This window comes from Natator depressus, chromosome 3 (assembly GCF_965152275.1).
Source record: "Natator depressus isolate rNatDep1 chromosome 3, rNatDep2.hap1, whole genome shotgun sequence".
In the NCBI taxonomy this organism is placed as follows: Eukaryota; Metazoa; Chordata; order Testudines; family Cheloniidae; genus Natator; species Natator depressus.
This window is the reverse complement of record NC_134236.1, coordinates 189,424,044-189,439,218: the sequence shown is the minus strand read 5'-3', so window position 1 is coordinate 189,439,218 and position 15,175 is coordinate 189,424,044. Positions and strand designations below refer to the sequence as shown.

General features: G+C 39.0%; 1 protein-coding gene across 3 annotated transcripts in view; it reads right to left on the bottom strand.

Moving 5' to 3' along the window:
• Positions 1-432: 432 nt before the first annotated feature.
• The window catches only part of SANBR (SANT and BTB domain regulator of CSR), a 48,379-nt gene continuing 33,636 nt past the window's right edge, over positions 433-15,175 (bottom strand). For 2 of the 3 annotated variants that reach the window (XM_074949523.1, XM_074949522.1), the window contains 10 exons: positions 14,822-14,967; positions 14,320-14,419; positions 13,056-13,088; positions 11,375-11,474; positions 9,129-9,220; positions 8,982-9,010; positions 8,824-8,897; positions 4,711-4,799; positions 4,103-4,194; positions 433-1,696 (listed from right to left, as the gene is read on the bottom strand). In XM_074949523.1, coding sequence (XP_074805624.1) covers positions 1,660-1,696; positions 4,103-4,194; positions 4,711-4,799; positions 8,824-8,897; positions 8,982-9,010; positions 9,129-9,220; positions 11,375-11,474; positions 13,056-13,088; positions 14,320-14,419; positions 14,822-14,967 — 792 coding nt within the window. In that variant the 3' untranslated portion in view covers positions 433-1,659. The remainder of the gene's footprint in view (positions 1,697-4,102; positions 4,195-4,710; positions 4,800-8,823; positions 8,898-8,981; positions 9,011-9,128; positions 9,221-11,374; positions 11,475-13,055; positions 13,089-14,319; positions 14,420-14,821; positions 14,968-15,175) is intronic. The other variant, XM_074949524.1, reaches the window with a different exon arrangement.

Genomic DNA, 15,175 nt, shown 5'->3' with positions numbered 1-15,175 from the left:
GAGACTTCTATACAAGCTAGAAAACTATAACACATTTTTGCACAGTGAATTATAAACCATTGGCTTTCAAATAATATTTAGTATAAACACTGAACTTCTAAAACACAAAACTGATTTTTTTTTGCAAACAAACAATAGGCTTTGATAAAGCCATGTCTCTTATGAATGTAAGATAAAACACTGCTGCACCTACCAATCATACCCCAAGCCAAAGGTCACTGAAGTCAACAGAAGTCCTTCCCTTGGTTTCAGTGAATTTTGGATGGATGTTAACTTGGAAGAACACATGTAAACAGAGCTAACACTTATTTTTAATGAATCTGCACCCTCTTGCAATCACCATGCCTATTTCAATTTATTATTTAAAATTCTAGAAACAAGCCAAATAAAGGCTTGCAAATAAAGAATACATTTTAAGGAAGGATTCCCCCCCCCCCCCCCCAGCAGAGATTTTGAGCTTATTTCCAAACACACATTTTATTGAATGATTATGATCTGGAATAAGTTTTCCCTGAGTGCTCTTTTTGCTTGGTTAGAAAAATTAGAATGTGGTTTTCAAAATACTGCTTTATTGCAATTTCCTTTGAATAAACATGATTTTTTCCCAGGCAAGTTGTTCCATTCCGGTACTACTGGACTGTGCACTAAAACAAACATGGACCCTACTGCTCCAGTAGAACCGTATCAGAACATTCTATTGCTGAACAGGATTATTCAGGCAGGTCTAGAAACATACTTCCTGGCCCAGATCTACATAGGCAAGATGTCTCTTTCAAAAGGTACAGAACTTACACCACCTCTGCTAGCAAAGCTACAGTGGCACTGGTATCATTAAAGGAAGAAACTGCTTTACTATGCTTCTAAAGCTCAGACAACAAAAGGGAACGAAGAACTGTGTGATGCAGGAGAAGTGTCACGAGCAAAATGAGAATGAATATGCTGTTTTCCATGCATTAAAGTTGAGAAAATGAATACCTCATGCAAGATGTAAAGTTATCATACCCTTAGTAGGTTCATTTCACATGAACTTTAGGGGTCTAATCCCCCTTGATGCTCACCTTAGCACGAATGGAAGTTGTGTGGACATGGGGAGGAAAGCCTAGGGGCCTGATTCTGATTTAACTTATAGCCTTGTCAATCAGAAGTAATTCCATGGACTTTAATAAAGTTACATCAGTCAAACCAGTGTAAGCAAGATAAAGATCACCCCCAGACTCAGCCCAAGATGTATAATTCAAATCACAATACTAGATGATGCATTTAAAACATCACTGATTGCACTCATAATTCAGTAGTTTCTTCATTTTAAAATGTCTAGCAGTTAAAAGTGATGGTCTAGAGTAGTTTATAAGCACCACTCCTCAATAAGCAAGGATTTTCAAATATTTTAACTTTGCTGGTTTATAAAATGTTTTCTATGTAGCTTAACACAATAGCCTAAAAAAGCAATCTAAGAAACTGTATTTACAATTAAAATAAGTATTAGACCTTTCTGAATTTTGCATTCATTCATCATAGCAGAATAATTTACATGGCTTACAGTAATAAATAATAAATAAGTCACTTAAAAGCTTTTGGAGAATGCATTCTCTGTATTGGAGTACAGTACAGTTCCAGGAAGTAGCAATGATTCTGGCTAGGATTTCTTCCTGAAGTTCCTCATGTTGGACGGCCTTGACCAAAGCGAGATTTAGACCTGGATTTAAAATAAATAGTACATACACATGTGGAGACGCTTTTAGCATGATACAGGATTAATTGTTGCGAATTATAATAGTCAGTTTGATAGTTCACTGTATGAAACCATTTTATGATTTTTGTCAAAATCCGAAACCCTAAACATTCAAGTACAACATAGAAGGGAGAAACAGTACATTATACTGTTATGCTCATTGTCCCTTTATACCATGGCATCTCTAGTCACCCATTTGTATCCTTGTATAAAAGATAAATATTTATCAGTGCTTGGCCATCAAATACCTGCTTTTCAGAGAAAGCCCTGCAGAAGTATCTTCATACATGTGCCTGCAGGCAGATGCAAAAAGACTTACAGGAACTCCTTACAGGTTTCAGTATGAAACGAAATCATACATCAATTTTCACTGCACACTAGGCATGCTCTGGCTCTGGTTAAGAAAGAGCTATCAGCAGATCCATTATAAAACTCTACTTCTAAGATTCACCACTTGACCACCAAGTAGTGAGTAGAATATTGGCTCCAGACTAAATGCTCACATACAAGGTGTCAGACTCTCAGTGATTTTTTTTCTGATCCTCATGTAATAAGGATGGGGCTTTGGAACAACACCAAATAGGTCACTGATGTGGGAATTTTTGGAAGTGGACAGAGAGATGACTAATAGATCTGTTTCAGAGTAGCAGCCATGTTAGTCTGTATCCACAAAAAGAAAAGGAGTACTTGTGGCACCTTAGAGACTAACAAATTTATTTGAGCATAAGCTTTCGTGAGCTACAGCTCGCTTGCATCCGATGAAGCGAGCTGTAGCTCACGAAAGCTTATGCTCAAATAAATTTGTTAGTCTTTAAGGTGCCACAAGTCCTCCTTTCCTTTTTAATAGATCTGTACAGACACTGATCCAGAAACCCAAAATTCCAGATGGGTTTACAGTGGGGAAGTCACACTTCTAACCCAGATGCTGCAGATGGGTTGTACCGCAGCTCTGCAAGGTTGGGTTCCATTCTCCTGACTCCACTACAAGGTTTAGTGGGGTGAGGGTGATTTTCACCTCCAGATGCACTTCACACACTGGAAAGAGCTGATGTGGAGGGAGAGTTTGAAATGAGAAGGTGTCACGCATGGCTAGAAAGGGTTAAACATCCTGCAAAATAAATAACCTTCAAAAGTCATCTGGGGAGATAATGTTTGTTTTTTTGTGTATTTACATATGTATGAGTAGGGTCAACGATGTAATCAACAGTCCCTGTCTATGCTGTATTCTGATAGTTCAGAGATCAAAAGAACATCCTAGCATTTAAATGAATTGTAAATATGGATCTCAGTATTCATCTCTCTTTGAAATGTATTGTGAATGGTGGAGGAACAAGCAAATGGCCTTATGTTAATTCGTATAGGTAAGTACCTGTGATGGAACTCCTTCAAAAAGTCATCCTAATTACTGGTTTCAGACTAGCAGCCCTGTTAGTCTGTATCTGCAGAAAGAAAAGGAGTGCTTGTGGCACCTTAGAGACTAACAAATTTATTTGAGCATAAGCTTTTGTAAGCTACAGCTGTAGCTCACGAAAGCTTATGCTCAAATAAATTTGTTAGTCTCTAAGGTGCCACAAGTAGTCCTTTTCTTTTTATCCTAATTACTGTTTGTTCCCTAAGGAAATCCCAACTTGTCAAAGAGGACATGAAATTGTATAAAAGATCCTTGGGTCTTGATTCTGTCATCTCAGATCTGCTTAGGCTTCATGGGGAAAGTTTGAGTTGCAAGACTGAGGTTCCATTATGGTGGTACGCCCTGAATATGATATTTGGACATTGAACTATAACCTATGAACTATTTCTGAAAGAACTCTTTGCAACTACAAAGCTCACCATTTCTGCTATGAATCTGAATCTTAAGAATTGAACTCATGTCTGTATGTATATTGATCTTTTAACCATACTATCTCTCTCATTTTTTAATACATTTTAGTTTAGTTAATAAGAAGTGGCTGTAGCATATATTTGGTTAAGATCTGGAATAATCAATAACCTGCGAGGTAATGTGTACGATCCTTTGGGATCGGTAGAACCTTTTCTTTTATATGATGAAATAGGATTTTCAGAAATCATCATGTTTGACTTAGGTACCTGGATGGAGGCCTGAGGCTGGATCACTTTAAGGGAACTGTGTTGTTTGGACTTCTGAGTAACCAGTAAGGTAACAAAGAAGCTGTTCTATGATGGCTTGCTAAATGCAAGTATTGGAATATTCACCGGCTTTTTGGGGATTGTCTGCCCCATTCTTTGCAGTTCACCCTAATGGAGTGACCACAGCTGGCTCCCCACTAGGACTCTGGTCACAGAAGGCTTTTTAAAAAAACGCCCAAAATACACATCCTGCCTTTTTCTGCCACTTAAACAACAACTTACCTTGTGTTTTTCTCTGTGCTATTTTGTCGAGCACTGAGTTGCGCTGAGGCCTTTATCTGAGCTTCAAGTCTAGAGTAAATGCCACCTGCATGCTGCAGTACAGGGAGATCAAATCATTTAGCTATTCCAGTAGAATCAGTGACTTTCTAAAAGTTATTAGTTTTTAGATAACTGATTTATATTTGCAGAAGTAAGTCTTCCAAAAGGAGATAGCAAAGATCATATTGTATCCCTTCAGAGCCCCATTGTGAAGGCGCATGAGCCTGCACTCATGCACAGTAGCCATTGATCTGGCTCTGATTAAGAAAGAACCATAAAGACTTTGCATCTTGCTGTGCTCCCAGTGCCTGATACTTGGCCCCTCCAAACCCATCCTACTTCCTGGGTCAACAGGTTTTGAAATAGTGACCTTTCGAAACTTTTTCTGACCAAGTGTTTTAGGAAAAAAATCACTTTAAACTATTAAAACCTGATCAAAGTCATGTTAAAGCGTAAGTCTTCCAGACACCTGAAAAAAACTAAATCTCATTTTCTGGTACTGAAAATGCATGAATTCAAGAGATCTGGCTAAAATATCAAGCTAATATGACCATAATATAAAGTCTTACTTCTTTGCCTTCCTTTGACTTGACCCGGTCCAGGTCTCCCAATCTCATTTTTATTAGGTGACCTGTGATCTCACACATCCTTCGCTGATCTGCAAGTAATAAAAGAAATATCAATATTCTAAATATTCCTTACTACCAAGATGAAGAGCCATAAACATGAGGAAGGAGATTATGCATATATTACTAATAATCCACTATACAAAGAAATGAGTGGCTTTATTCTTGGCTCATATGAAAAGCATGAGCAGCTATGATCCAAAGTAAGGTCCTGATTCTGCAGTGTAACGCAGCTTCAATTGGGCTCCATGCAGGAGCAGGGATCTATCTGCATCCATTGCACTGCCAGATCTAAGAGAATGGTTTTGAGGCAGCATAGATTTCTAAAAGAAATGGAAAAGCAAAGGAAACTCAGTAGTTTACTGAGACCACAACTTTCAACTCCATACAGTAGTGAGGAAAAGCAACACAGAACAGTATGATCTTACTTCTTTATAAACTGAGAGATCGGGAGAGAGGCATTCACAAAGCATATATGTGGAGGCAATATCCATGTGATAAACAATTTATCACATACCCATGCAATTTATATGCTCAGGCAATTACCACACACTTATAACCACATCACCTGCCCCCTCATCTTTCTCTCTCCAGGACTTTGTTCTGACATTCCAAACAGCTGCCATTTAATACAAACTAAAAATACAAAACCACAGTTAAGGAACTTTTCCTTCTCCTGTCTGTAACTGTGGAACTTCCTCCCAAGTTTACTCCTGCCAGGGGACCCAGACTATCCATTTGCATTAGTCAATCTCTCAGCATGTGAGGTGATGAATATTTTCTCTTTATTTTCTCTCTGTAACAAAAGGTATTTTTCTCCTGTGGGTAAGAAGAGACTAGTGCTAATCTGATCCTGAGGTATCACTGCCTGGAGTGCCATTCTTGCTGCACCAACATTTTGTGAGTTCAAGAAGATTTTGAAGTTATTGTGTAGCATAACAAAGCATGGCTGCAACTGAATTCTAGCACTTATCACAATTTTTGAACAGAATAATATATGCTATACATAAATATTAATCAGAGTACATGCTGAGATCCACTTTAGAGATATCTGCAATGTTTTTTTCATATTTCATGGAATCAAGTACAGAATATCTGGGTCAACATAAAATTCAATAGACATGAGTCACTATAGGACAGAACCTCAGCTTGTGTAAGTCAGCATAGGGCCATTCTATTACGTGGAGCTGCAGAAATTTACATCAGGTGGGGATCAGTCCCCAGGGGTGAGAGGAGAATATGACATCAATGCAACTATTGACTTCAGTGGAATTACTCAGTGTTTTACACTGTCATGACTGAGATCAGAATCATACCTTCTTTCTGTCATAAGCCTTCTGTTGCAAAGGATAATCTCTTTGCTCTTGCAAAGCTACATGGACAGATGAGACCCAAAATTCATGCATAGTTGCTAATATGACTGAATAAAATATCAATAGGCTTGTATTAGGAATGGCAGAAGATTAAGTTCCAGACTTGAAATGGTGGTGTGGTTTACCATCATTTCCAGGTTTTTTGCAACTGTCAATAAGCATTTAAAAATTTAACCTAACCAAGTTTCATAATATACAGTTTAAGAGTCATAAAGGGCCCAGTTCTCCTCTCACTAACTCATCTTAGTTAGAAGTAACTCCAAACAAGTTTCAGAGTAGCAGCCGTGTTAGTCTGTCTCCGCAAAAAGAACAGAACAGGAGTACTTGTGGCACTTTAGAGACTAACAAATTTATTTGAGCATAAGCTTTTGTGGGCTACAGCTCATTTTATCGGATGCATAGAATGGAACATATAGTAAGAAGATATACACACACACACACACACACACAGAGAACATGAAAAGGTGGAAGTAGCCATACCAACTGTAAGAGGATAAATTAATTAAGAGAGCTATTATCAGCAGGAGAAAAAAAACTTCTGTAGTGCTAATCAAGATGGCCCATTTAGACAGTTGACAAGAAGGTGTGAGGATACTTAACATGGGGAAATAGATTCAATGTGTAATGACCCAGCCACTCCCAGTCTCCATTCAAACCCAAGTTAATGGTATCTCGTTTGCATATTAATTCAAGCTCAGCAGTTTCTCGTTGGAGTCTGTTTTTGAAGCTTTTCTGTTGCAAAATTGCCACCTTTAAATCTTTTACTGAGTGTCCAGAGAGGTTGAAGTGTTCTCCTACCGGTTTCTGAATGTTAGGATTCCTGATGTCAGATTTGTGTCCATTTATTCTTGTGTGTAGAGACTGTCCGGTTTGGCCAATGTACATGGCAGAGGCGCATTGCTGGCACATGATGGCATATATCACATTGGTAGATGTGCAGGTGAACGAGCCCATGATGGCGTGGCTAATGTGATTAGGTCCTATGATGGTGTCACTTGAATAAATATGTGGACAGAGTTGGCATCGGGCTTTGCTGCAAGGATAGGTTTCTGGGTTAGTGTTTTTGTTGTGTGGTGTGTGGTTGCTGGAGAGTATTTGCTTCAGGTTGGGGGGCTGTCTGTAAGCGAGGACTGGTCTGTCTCCCAAGATCCGTGAGAGTGAGGGATCATTTTTCAGGATAGGTTGGAGATCTTTGATGATGCGCTGGAGAGGTTTTAGTTGGGGGCTGAAGGTGACAGCTAGCGGCGTTCTGTTATTTTCTTTGTTGGGCCTGTCCTGCACTAGGTGACTTCTGGGTACTCTTCTGGCTCTGTCAATCTGTTTCTTCACTTCAGCAGGTGGATACTGTAGTTTTAAGAATGCTTGATAGAGCTCTTGTAGGTGTTTGTCTCTGTCTGAGGGATTGGAGCAAATGCGGTTGTATCTTTAGAGCTTGGCTGTAGACAATGGATCGTGTGGTGTGGTCTGGATGGAAGCTGGAGGCATGTAGGTAAGTATAGCGGTCAGTAGGTTTCTGGTATAGGGTGGTGTTTATGTGACCATCGCTTATTAGCACAGTACTGTCCAGGAAATGGACCGCTTGTGTGGATTGGTCTAGGCTAAGGCTGATGGTGGGATGGAAATTGTTGAAATCATGGTGGAATTCCTCAAGGGCTTCTTTGCCATGGGTCCAGATGATGAAGATGTCATCAATGTAGCACAAGTAGAATAGGGGCGTTAGGGGACAAGAGTTAAGGAAGTGTCGTTCAGCCATAAAAATGTTGGCATACTGTGGGGCCATGCGGGTACCCATAGCAGTGCCGCTGACTTGATATTGTCCCCAAACGTGAAATAGTTGTGGGTGAGGACAAAGTCACAAAGGGCAGCCACCATGTTTGCCGTGACATTATCGGGGATACTGTTCCTGATAGCTTGTAGTCCATCTTTGTGTGGAATGTTGGTGTAGAGGGCTTCTATAGCCACAGTGGCCAGGATGGTGTTTTCTGGAAGATCACCGATGGATTGTAGTTTCGTCAGGAAGTCAGTGGTGTCTCGCAGATAGCTGGGAGTGCTGATAGCGTAGGGCCTGAGGAGAGAGTCCACATAGCTAGACAATCCTGTTAGGGTGCCAATGTCTGATATGATGGGACATCCAGAATTTCCAGGTTTATGGATCTTGGGTAGCAAACAGAATACCCCTGGTCGGGATTCTAGGTATGTGTCTGCACAGATCTGTTCCTGTGCTTTTTCAGGGAGTTTTTTAAGCAGATGGTGTCGTTTCTTTTGGTAATCCTCAGTGGGATCAGAGGATAATGGGCTGTAGAATGTGGTGTTAGAGAGCTGCCTAGCAGCCTCTTGTTCATATTCCAATTTATTCATGATGACGACAGCACCTCCTTTGTCAGCCTTTTTGATTATGATGTCAGAGTTGTTCCTGAGGCTGTTGATGGCGTTGTGTTCCGAACGGCTGAGGTTACGGGGCAAGTGATGCTGCTTTTCCACAATTTCAGCCCGTGCACGTCGGCGGAAGCAATTTTTGTAGAAGTCAATGTAGTTGTACCAGTATAAAACTAGTTTGAAATCACATTCAGCCTTGACATACCTAAGCAGAGTACTTTACTGAAATAGTTATGTAGTTACATAACAGAATTCTATTTTTTCCTCTAACATTAACTTTACGAAAGCTAAACCAATGAAATCTTACCATCTTCTCTTTGAGCATCTTGGTTGAATCTCAGTGATCTAGAAGCGTCCCACTTATTCTGCTGCATACTCACACTGGTAACAAGAGACAAACAAAAGTGTTGTCAGTAGTATTTTGCTAAGCAGGATGTTTCACCCAGGACTTGGAGAAATACTTACATGAATGGAGATGCATCTCGAGAATTTGACTGTCAAAAAACAGAAAAATGCCTTAATGAATACATTTAAGACTAGCTGCAAAAATTAAAGAAAAATTCCTCATTGGACTGACTGAGTTGAACAGTCCATTTCACAACTTAGATTTACCTTCTCCATTGGTTTCTCCTTTTTTTGAACACTAGGTGAAGAAACTTGTTTCTTTGGATGTTTGATTAACTTCTTTGGCTTCTCTTTTCTCCCTGTTAATTAAAACACTATTTAGTAGCAAACAATCCTCAATATTTAAAATATTTAAATCACACTGGCTGCGCATAGTGACTTCCACATTCCTGCACACACATGAGTCAGTGACTTGGATATTCTCCCTCCTTGGTAAAGCTATGCGATAGATAATGATAAAATGGGACCAACATCCACAAAGCACAAAGGCAAAACCCACTCACATGCTTCTCCTAAGAAGCATGCATGAGCTGAAGTTTACAGTAGAAAGAAATTATATGTAAACATGCATACACTGAATACATCCCTAAGAATGCAAGTAGGGACCAAAAGTCTTGATGGCATCATCAGAATGCTTTCTGAAGTTTTCACTGTGGACATTCTCTGCCCTGTGCAGACTGATTGCTCCAGCCCCTTATGTCCCCTTTCCTTCCTTTGTGTTTCCATCTAGTCAATTCCCTCTTATCATAACCCACCAAAAGGATTTATACAACATAAGAAAACCATGGCCCTAAACATGCCATCTACCAGGCATCACACTCTTCACTCTGCTTGTATGTTATATCCCTTTTCCCACCCTTTGTCTTGTCTATTTAGATTGTTTGCTCTTTGGGGAAGGAACTGTCTTTTATTCTATGTTTGTATGGAGTCTAGTACAACAGGGCACCAATCTCAGTTGGCCCTTAGGCAACACTATAATAAGCATGATCAACACACCCCTCACTAATTTGCACTAATGTCTGGAAGATCCATTGCAAGTTGAAGAATTTTGTGAATTAGTTGAAGTGAATGATCAAAAAAGTCACAAGGGTAGTATCTCACAAAATGTAATTTGGCATTTTTTCCTGACATGTAATTTAGTTTTAACTAACACTTCATTGTTTACTAGCAAACATTCTACTATGTGATTTGTAAAAATCTTACTAGTGCACTCTAGAATTTTTGCTTAACGGATTACCTGTTTCCTGATTGAGAATTAGCAAGGTTCTGTTTGAGAAAATGTATTATTACACACACACACAATATAAAATATCAAACAACTGAATTTTACAAGAGGTCTGCATCATTTTTACATTAAAACGTCACTCACTACATCTCCCTTGTTTTGGGATTTTCTTCCCTCCCTATCCCCCATTTAAATTTCTCTCTCTCTACTTTTCTTCTGTTGTATATGTTGGCTATTTTCTCCATATGTCTTTTTCAGTTGCTTTTCTTTATACTATATAATACTCTACCTTGTTTAGTTTCCTTTTTTCCAAGGACATCACTTCTCAAGAAGCGCTTTTCTGATTTTGCCTCTCTCTATCCACGTCAACACACCAGTCTCCATCCTCCTCTCTACCCCCACCCTCACCACACCAAGAACAGCAGAAAGTTCTTGGCCCTAAGAGCCCTCCCTCCTCTTTCCCAAAATCCTCAGTCTTCCACCCACCCAATTTGAAATCAAGGCCCTTCTTCACATCCTATCTGTCGTGATGGAAACTAAGAGCCACATGCTTCTTCATGCCTTCCTCTGGATTTCCTGTCTTGTCTCCTGCTTGGGTGGCCAGGAGAGTGGTCAGTCCTGCAGCACTTACTTCCTGCAGGCCATGGTATGCCTTTGTATGTATGAGTCAGACTGTGCAAGTTAGGGGGAAGAATCAGTGCAATCTTAGGAGAACTGAGGCAGCCTGCCTTTCACTTCTGGTCCTTACAACAGAAGATCAATAACCAGTGTGTGCGGATGAAGGAGTGGGACTCTGCAAATGCTGCTGCAGAGGACACAGCTACATGGCTAGTAACCTGAGGTCCTACTTCTGTAACATTAATCTAGGAGGTGACAGGAGGGATAAAACAGCTCTGATAGCAACCCTTCCAGGGAAGGGAATAGACCATACAGAATATAGCTTTAATCTGTCTCACTGGTATGAGAACATTGGATATATGTGTAATTTCCCATTTGTGAGCGTTTACTGCTGGAGCTGATGAATAGGAGAACATAGGTAAATCTGTGTATTTAATATAGGTCTCAGAGAAAAAAAATAAAATATAAATTCAAGTGAGACATTTTGTGATAGGGTTTATTTTATTTATTTCTATTTGAAGTTCTTTTACAAAAAAGAAAACTTCTGCCTTGTATTCTAATCCCTAATTACCAAGAAAAGATTCTTGCAATAACAGACAGATAATTGTACCTGGTTTCTTGTAGACTTCCTCTTCGTCCCCCACTTCATCCTCAGTGACCTCTGAGCCAGTGGTATACTCCTCCTCTTCTGATAGCAATGACTGTTGTTTCTAAGCAACATGAATAAAGTACCAAAAAAGGTCACTATCTCCTCAAACGCTACAGGTTTTCCATATCATTAAGTTTTTTGTTGCAGATAAACAACGCTGAGTGCCAGCTATTTTTGTTAAACTAGGCTTCCTTGCCTATGTGTTTTACACGTACTGGGTTCTGACCTTAGTCTCGAAGACAGGGAGAACAGCAACAATGCAACCTGCTCTGCCCTGGGGCGAGCATCCCTGGTGTGAAGCTGCTCAATGGATGCAAGGTTGTGTTGGATAAGTTGCACTGGCCTGTGCCAATATAGGTGATTCAAAATAAGCATGTTTGAAGGTCATCATAGAGGCAAATGGCAGAAGGTACCCACACACCTCATTTCATTAGGTTATATTATCTTCTCTGTATTTTGCAATCAAAGCATTCTGTGGCAGTGACCTTCTGTACTATGTTTGTACAGTGCCCAGCATAGCTGAGCCCCAATTGCTACTGTAAGACAAATTAATAAGTGAGATGCAATGTTGCTTTCACTAATTTGTGTACACATATGCACCACACATGAAAAGAGGTACTCATCAAGCACCACACACTGTGCTCCTGTATGGAGTTATATACATTGTTTTTATATGTTGGGCCAGATCCTCAGCTCTGAGACAGACTTTTGCACTAATGGAGCAATACAAAGGGGCCCCAAAAATAGCTTAATCAGATTCCAACCAATTCTCCTAGCATATCCAACTCTATGCCACCCCCTTTACAACATACTGGGGTGTGACTGGAGCATTGCTGCTTTCTGGCTTGGCAGCAGTGCAGGATTGAGCTCATCAGCCTACATTTCCAAGAATGACTAGTGATTCTGGGTACCCCATCTGATGCACTTTAAAAAGCCCTCCTTTTTGGAGGGTGGGTGCTCAGTACTTTCTGAAAAATCAGGCCCCTATAAAGATGTCTCAAGCAGGGCACCCAAGTCATTAGTCATTTTTGAAAGTTTAGGCCATTGTCCTCAGCACAATGTAGCGTGGAAGACTGATGTTTGTCTGTTATTTATAAAGTGATTTAAAATAAGAACATTTTAATTCTTTTAAAAAATTAGTCCATAACAAACCCTGCTCCTCTGTGGAATAAAAAAAAAAAAATATATTGTTTTCCTTTTTTAAAAGAGTACTCTTATTGTAGTTAGCAAGTTTGCGGTAGGACCTTATTTTGGAACATCAATCTCAGAATCCGCTGTCTATGACAATGAATAGTAAAGGAAATGCAGCAATAATAGGAAGGAAGAAAATATATGGACTGCAGCTGCCTAAAGATTTCATTGTAACATTTGAAAAAAAATTAAAGGAATTTTTAAAAGATATTGATTAAATTAATGTTTAACCTCCAGATCTGCTACACTTATAAAGCAGCAATTACTGTAGCATCTCCACATACATAGTCTTTAGAGCTTACACTGAAAATGCATTATCCTATAATTTAAAAGTTAAAGCAGATATAGAAAAAATGGCAGTGACATCAAGGTTATTTGTTAACATAAAAGAGCAACAACATTTTAAAACACATTAAAATTTAAAGCAGGATGAACTAGTTATTTTACTAACCAGCTGAAGAGTCCAGTTTTTCAGAGAAAGAAACTAGATATAAAAAGGCAGAGACGTGGTCAAGTTAATATACACTGTGAAACAAAATAAGAGATTCAAATAGATTTATAAAAAACAATGGAGTATTTGTTCAAGTAAACTACATCCTGGATTCTGCAAGGAGTTGTTCACATTTAACTTTATATAGGAGAGTAGCCCCATTGAAATTTTACTCAGGTGTGTAAAGTTAAGCATGTGCATAAATCTGAATTAGCATTCAATTAAATCTAGACATAGTAAATTAAAAGTCTTAGGTAAATCGCTTTAGAATTTGCTTTAATACCTAAAACTATGTGGCCAGTAATAAAAACTTATATTATGGTAGCAACAACCCGAGTTAACCACAAGATTCTGACTAGGCCAGCATTTGCAAACATTTGTTCCAGTACACATTTGTAGTTTTCTCTAGGCTGAGTCTTACTGCTACTGGCAGTTTCAGGCCAACTGTCTGGAACTGCTGTGTTATTCACAAGTTATGGACTACAGTGCATGAAGACTGCAAAAATACAACAGACTGCAGAGGTTCTCTTTATACCATGGCTAGCATTATTAATGATCTATCCCAACTTGACTTAAAGTGCACTGGTGTAATGTGGGAGTTGATTCATTGGTAGGAAAGAGCTGGGTTGTGTGTTACTGGGGGAAATAATCTAGTCTATCAACAGAAGAATGGACCAATGACCTTGATATCTGTTTGCCCTTGGAAAAGGCTGTTTACACAATAAGAGGCTCTTCTGGGGACTTATGAAAATACACAAGTCTTATATGGGGGTTTTAACATGTACCATTGGCACTGAAGTACTCAGTAGTTTACAAAATATCAGCTGTGTGCTTTGTGACCATCAAGATTAGGAGGAGTTTAGAATGGTAATTAAGTATTTTATCTATTTTAATTGTTATGCTTAATATGGGTCTTTATAGCTTCAGTTTCTGAATGGTCTCTGTGGTGTAGATGTGTGGGCATTAATTTTAACAGCTTTTGTTTAAAATAAATAAAATAAAAAATAAAAACCTCCCTGCTCCCCACTAAACCCACATTTTGGCCCTAAATTAGCAGATAATGTCCCTGAAACCTAGGTTTTAGATTTATTAACTAGGTTAGGGTTTTTTGTTAGTTATTTTTAAAACAGCAGTAGGTCTCTTGATTGAATGCGTTTTCTAAGCGTCCACTACAATCATTAATAGAGAGAGAGAAAACAACAAAATAAAAGCAGCAATTACTCACAGCATTGATTTCTCCAGTTTTTGGGCCCCACAGTGTATTTGGTTCTAACAGCACATCACATTCAATTCCTCTCTCATCACACAGCCCAATCCCAGAATCACTATAAGGAAGAAATGTTCATGAAGTATAAGACAATGATAGTTTTCCTATTTTACAAATCTTAGAATCTGACCTTTTTTCCTCCCCATTGTGCTATGGATAATCTGCAGAACAGCTACATGGCTAGTGTATTGGGAAGTACCTATATGAAAATATGAATAGAAGCAAGATTGAACTGTTACGAAGACAGAATTGCTTCAAGCGTCTGCTTCAAATGCAACAGATAGCAACATTTCTGTTTCTTGTCCCAATTTATAATTAAAATACTGGAAATATATTAGTTAACTTTTAAAAATTCCACTACATTGTCTGTTTAGAAGAGGGGAAAAATCAAATGTAAATTTACTCAAGTGCTAATGTCAAACATTAAGTAATTTCAGTAGCTTTAATTCAATTTTCTCACCTATTCTGATCTTTAGAAAAAGGAACAACAACGTCATCTCTATGCTGAAGCAGATCATTCAATATTTTAGTAGTTTGATATGGCAGAGTATCCCCACCTTCACCTCCAGCCGGTAAACCGATCACATGATCCCGCACTTTACAGCCCTGTCACAAAAGCGAGAGACTATGTTAGATATACTGGTTTACGACAAAAACTACTTTCACTAAGTACTGCACTGAGGGATTCCATATTCTAAGAACTATTTAACAGTCCCCAGCACTAGGCACCTTCCTCAGGACACAGAGCTATATACAACTCACTGTGTGTTTCAATTGATGGGCCTGACCCCACTCCAACTAAAGTTAAATGGGA